Source organism: Silene latifolia, chromosome X (assembly GCF_048544455.1).
Source record: "Silene latifolia isolate original U9 population chromosome X, ASM4854445v1, whole genome shotgun sequence".
Lineage (NCBI taxonomy): Eukaryota > Viridiplantae > Streptophyta > Magnoliopsida > Caryophyllales > Caryophyllaceae > Silene > Silene latifolia.
Window position 1 is genome coordinate 287,778,493 of NC_133537.1, and position 5,888 is coordinate 287,784,380.

General features: G+C 46.2%; 1 protein-coding gene across 1 annotated transcript; it reads right to left on the reverse strand.

Annotated features, from left to right (window-relative positions):
* Positions 1-1,177: 1,177 nt before the first annotated feature.
* On the reverse strand, positions 1,178-1,945 carry LOC141620260 (uncharacterized). Its single transcript, XM_074437179.1, has one exon. It carries the CDS (start codon positions 1,943-1,945, stop codon positions 1,178-1,180), a length of 768 nt encoding a protein of 255 aa, XP_074293280.1.
* Between the last annotated feature and the right edge of the window lie 3,943 nt (positions 1,946-5,888).

The window sequence follows — 5,888 nt, forward strand, 5'->3', positions numbered from 1 at the left end:
GGCTTGAATTGGAAATCACTATGAAATATTGAGATCATCTCCAATGGAGAATCACCCGGCTTATTGATCGTGGGAGATGGAGCAGCAGAAGAAGTAGGCAGATTTTCAGAAGAAGTTTCCTCAGGATTCTGAGGAGAAGGAGTTGCAGGAACCGCTGCCCTGGCAGATTTTTCTTTGCAGCCATTATTTGAAAGATTATGGAGAATTGATTAAAGATTGAGGGAGTTGGAAATTAAGAAAACTGAAGAAAAAGATTGTTAAAGAGAGAAGATGACAAGAAATTGCGTTGGTGAGTTCAACTTAATGAAGCACACAGGTATTTATAATGAAGAGGATTAGGGTTTCAGCCGCAAAGGAAGTGGATAATCATTAAGAAAGTTGCAGTAAATAAACACGCATCAGCAACTGCAGTAAAATAGCCGTTACAGGAAATTTATCTGGAAAAACTTAACCGTTTGGTAATCTTACCAATAATAAAGTTATCTCCTCATTTTTTCGTCCTGACACACTGCAAATGAGGAGATAAGGGGCAATTGTTAGGCCTGGAAATCCGCAGACCTTCCTGATCAGTATCTCACCTGAACCTGACTGCCAGGCTGTCAGGGTGTCAGGCTATCAGGGCACATGAAGATAGGCGCCAGGCCATGGAGAGGACAACGGTCAAAATATCAGGACGATATTAGACCATATACGCGTGTTATAAAGGGATTATATACGCAGCATTAAGTGTGAAGATTATGCAGTAAATGCAGTAATTAAGTGAGAAATAATTGGCAATTACTACTGGTAATAATGGAGAATAATCTGCCTTTAATGCCGGATCAAGCAGCCGTTCAAGATGGAATAAAGAACACTTTGAAGATACTAGGGGGCATCTCATTCGTACGCAAGAAGAAGCATACACAATACATAGAGAAATATAAGCATTATTATTATCATACAGTTATTCTCCCAAATTACATAGTGAAATCCTCTCCTGGCTTGGTGCCCGTGGTTTTTTCCCATTCAAGGGTTTTCCACGTACAAAATTACTTGTCTTATTGTTATTGTTGTTATTTCATTTACAGCTTATTATTGTACCCTGACGACCTGATCTACAGACTATATAGAGCTAGTGAACCCTACACAATTTCACCCTGGCCTGATTTCGCCTTGCGCAAAATCCATACAAAACACCTCACATCATGAATGGGCATGGAGAGATAATTGGATGCATTGGTTCTGCTGGCTGGTGGATTGCTGGAGCCGCCTTTTTACATGACTCACAGCGTTTGGCATGATTTACGGCATCTGCGCGCATGGTGGGCCAGAAATACCCTTGTCTCAAGATTTTGTTAGACAGACTTCGTCCTCCAGCATGGTTCCCACATTCTCTGCCGTGTACATCATGAAGCACCGTTTCTGCCTTCTCTTTGTTCAAGCACCTGAGGCATGGTCCTGCCAATGACTTTCTGAAGAGAATATTATCAATCATAATATACCTGGAGGCTTTTATCCTGAAACTTTGTGCTTCCTTTCTATCCTCAGGGAGTGTCCTATCCCTTAGCCAGTTTATGTACGGTGCTCTCCAATCTAGATCCTGCTGTCCTACTGTGGAAACCAGAGTCTTGGCTCCCTGCGTATACTGCATGTGTACAGCCTCTTTCACCGGATTCTGATTTGGCTCCTTCTGGATGGCTGGTGTCAATACATGGGTAATAGGTATATTTGACAGTTCTGTGGGCTGGAAGGTGGCCCCTAACGTTGCCAGGGCGTCTGCTTCCACGTTCTGATCTCGCGGCACCTGAGTTATCTTGAACGTTCTAAATTTTAACTTTTGCTCTGTGGCTATCTTCAAGTAGGCTATCTTTGAATCACGTGCCACATATTCGTTGTTCACGTGATTCACCACAAGTAAGGAGTCACTATATACCCTCAGGTTTCTCACCTTAAGCCCTGACGCCATCTACATCCCAAGTATAAGGGCTTCATATTCGGCCTCGTTGTTGGTTGCTTTGAACTCACACCTAACAGCTTGTACTATCATATTACCTTTAGGTGATCGAAGGACCAAACCTACACCAGCTCCCCTTGCATTTGAGGCTCCGTCAATGTATAGGGTCCATATCTCGCTATCCTGACTCCCCGTTATTGTCAGCATTCCTTCTTCTGCCTCCCCACGGGTAGTAGAGCAGAAGTCAAAGACGAAATCCGCTAGGGCTTGGGATTTTATCGCTGTTCTGAGTTCGAATTGTAAGTCATACCCACTAAGATGCACTGACCCTTTAGTCATTCTGCCCGAAAGTTCAGGCTTCCTCATAATAGTCTTTAGCGGGTAGTTGGTTATTATGTGGATGGTGTGAGATTCAAAGTACGGCCGCAGTTTATAGGAAGCAGTAACCAAAGCCTAATGCTAGTTTTTCAAAGGAAGTGTACCTGGTCTCTGCGGGAAGTAGAGACTTGCTAATGTAATACACAGGATGGTGCACTCCTTCTTGTTCTTTGACCAAGACCGCACTTACAGCTGCTTCTGTGACTTACAGGTACAGGAATAGTGGCTCCCTTTGCTCCGGCTTCGCGAGTAACGGTGGCGTGCTTAGATAGCTTTTGAGTTCCGCGAATGCCTTTTCATGTTCCTCGGTCCATTCGAATTTCTGACTTTTCCTCAATATATCATAGAACAGCTTGCACCTATCTGAAGCCCTTGATATGAACCTGTTTAGGGCCGCCACCTTCCCTGCCAGCCTTTGCACATCTTTTGGCTTCTGCTGTGATTCCAGCTGGAGTATTGCTTTTATCTGCTCCTTGCTTGCTTCAATTCCTCTCTGGGTCACCATATATCCTAAGAATTTTCCCGAGGATACTCCAAACGAGCACTTGGACGGATTAAGCGTCATTTTAAACTCCCTTAATGTCTGGAAGGTATCCGCTAAGTATTCCATATGCATTCCTGCTTTTTTGGACTTCACTACCATGTCGTCTATGTATACTTCCATGGTCTTTCCTATTTGCTGCATGAAAATTTTGTTTGCCAACAGTTGGTAAGTGGACCCGGCGTTCTTTAGGCCAAAGGGCATGAGCTTGTAACAATATATGCCTCTTTCCGACATGAATGTTGTTTTCTCTTGATCTTGTGGATGCATCTTGATCTGATTGTAACCGCTCCAAGCGTCGAGGAAAGTGAGTACGTCGTGTCCCGCAGTAGCGTCCACCATTGTATCGATATGCGGCAGTAGGAAGGGGTCATTGGGACAAGCTTTGTTTAAATCTGTGAAGTCTACGCATACCCTCCATTTGCCGTTCTTTTTGGGCACAACTACCACATTAGAAAGCCATTCAGGGTAGCTAACTTCTCTAATTTTACCTGCTGCCAAGAGACTATCTACCTCCTTGTTAATGACCTTATTTCGTTCTGCCGCAAATTTTCCTCTTCTGTTGTACCGAGGTGCAGCTTGGGTTCACACTTAGCTTATGTGAAATAACGGATGGGTCTATACCTACCATATCGTTGTGGGACCAAGCGAAACTTGATCCATGTTGGTTTTCGAAATTGATCGGTTGGTGCGTAGCTCTTCACTGCAAGTTGCTCCAATTAATACTGTTCTATCCGGGTGCTCCTCGTCCAGGTGGACCTGGTCTAGTTCCTCTGACGGAGGCTCCTTGTTTTCTTTCGAGGTGCCCCGGTCCTGTACTTGCTATGAGGGGAGCCTGGTTGTAGCTCAGAGGGCTTGAGCGTAGCGTTCCGGATTCCTCTCGATCCCCTTTTCGTGGACCGTACCCCATGGTGTTGGGAACTTGAGACACCGATGATATGTTGAGGGCACCGCCTTCATCCGATGCGGACCATGGTCTTCCTAGTATCACGTTGTAAGTGGTCGGACCCTCAATGACTAAGTACCTTACCAGTTTATTAACTCCTTCGATGTACGTTGGGATGGTTATCTCACCCACCGAATGCGCAGTCTCACCACTGAATCCCACCAGGGGTACAGATTTATTTATCAGGTTCTCTTTATCAAAACCCATGGTTTTGAGAGTTTCAAGCATGATGAGGTTCACAGAACTCCCTGTATCCACTAATGCTTTTCGTACGGTGCAATTGTCAATGGATAACGTTATAGTTAGGGCATCGTCGTGTTGCTTTGCACCGCTTTATATGTCGGTTTCGTCGAAAGTTACCAGGGGTAAATTGCTCTGGCTTAATCTGTACGAAGTTTCTGGATGATCCCCTTTACTTCCGGTGGCTTTCCTCTTAGCGGCGGAATATGTCAAGCCTGATAGCTCGGATTCGCCTGTTATTACATTAATAATTTTCGTGCATATGGGTAGGGCAGAGGGAAGCACCTGGTTTGCTGCTTCTCTCCTCTCCTGCTTGCCCCCACGTGATAACAGGTGGTCCAAGTTTCCCCTGCGTACCTGGAACTTTACTTCCTTTCGCAACCTTTAGCAGTCTTCTGTCCTGTGACCTATGTCCTGATGCCATTCGCATCTCTTGCTTCTATCTCTGTCGTCGTTGGGTCGATCCTGAATGGGAGGCTTTGGCCACCTAACCTGATCACCTAGGCCTCTTAGCACTTTCAGCAATCCTTCCATTCCCGTGTTGAATCCGTACTCAGATAGCTTAGGAGGATGCTGGGAGTCATCGACTTGCTGGGTTTTTTCTGCTATTCTGCTGATATTAGGTCTGCTGTATGGCTTAGCTCGCTCGTCTTTCTTTTCTGTTGGGATCTTCCTGCCAGGTTTGTCGAAGTTTGTTATTCCCTTTCTAGCTTGTATATCTTCTTCCAATCTTAATCATGTTGTAGCTCTCTTGTGGACTTCTTCAAATCTCTCACAAGGGTACATCGTTAATTCTTTGTAGAGGTTTGACTCCTTATCCAAGCCCTGCCTGAAGGCGTTGATGGCCGTGGACATATCGCAGCATCGAATTGAAACTTTCTCTGCATTGAACCTGGTAACGTAATCCTTGATTGATTCACCTATTTCCTGAACGATCCTATACAGATCACTTGGCTTCTTTGGTGTTCTCCGGCTGCTGGAGAACTGCTGATTGAACGCGTTGACCAAATCGGCGAATGAAGATATGGTCCCGTTAGGCAAGCCAAGGAACCATTGTAGTGCTGCTCCGGTTAGGGTCGAACCAAATCCTTTACCCATACATGCCTCCATTGAGGCTCATGTGGCAGTGGTAACCATCATTTTCTGCTTGAATTGGCTAATGTGATCGCAGGGTTCGGTGGTTCCATCGAAGAGGGTCATTGTTGGGACATTAAATCCTTTTGGTAAGGCCATTGTAGCTATATCGTCAGTAAACGGCGAGTCAGCGTAACTTTCTGGTGCGGCCATCTCCATAGGCAGCGGCATTCCTGGGACCCTTCGGAGGAGGCTTCGTAGTTCCTGGTATTGCTGTTCTATGTATATCTCTCTCCCGGCAGGTCGCAGGTGCTCTTGTGACTGATGTTCGGCTCCTCGTACGAAGTTCGTTGTCCCAAGATCTTTGGTTGGCGCATCTGCGATCTTCGCTGCGGCTGGCCGCTTTCCGGGTATACTCGGCTTGATTTGTAGCAGGGGCCACGATCATCGGGACCCTGTGCTTTGCTCCGTCCCGGTGTCTTTCTGCATCTGACGTGGGTGTTGGCTCTTGGTGGGATGGTTTCTCATCTGGTGTTAATGCCCCCAGCCCTGTTGGGACCAGGCCTCCTCTTGGCTATGGTGTTGCGTCCATGTCCAGCCTAAGTGCCACTTCGCGTGGCAACACCCGCGTCTGCCTCCAATCCCCACTTTCTCCTGGTAGCTTCCTGGATCTGTCTTCCTGCATCCAAGGGGCCGAATTAGCGGCATGGCTCCTTAACTCGTTGATCTGTGCTCGGAGGAGATTATTGTCCTCTTCCATCTGGGATCTCATGCTT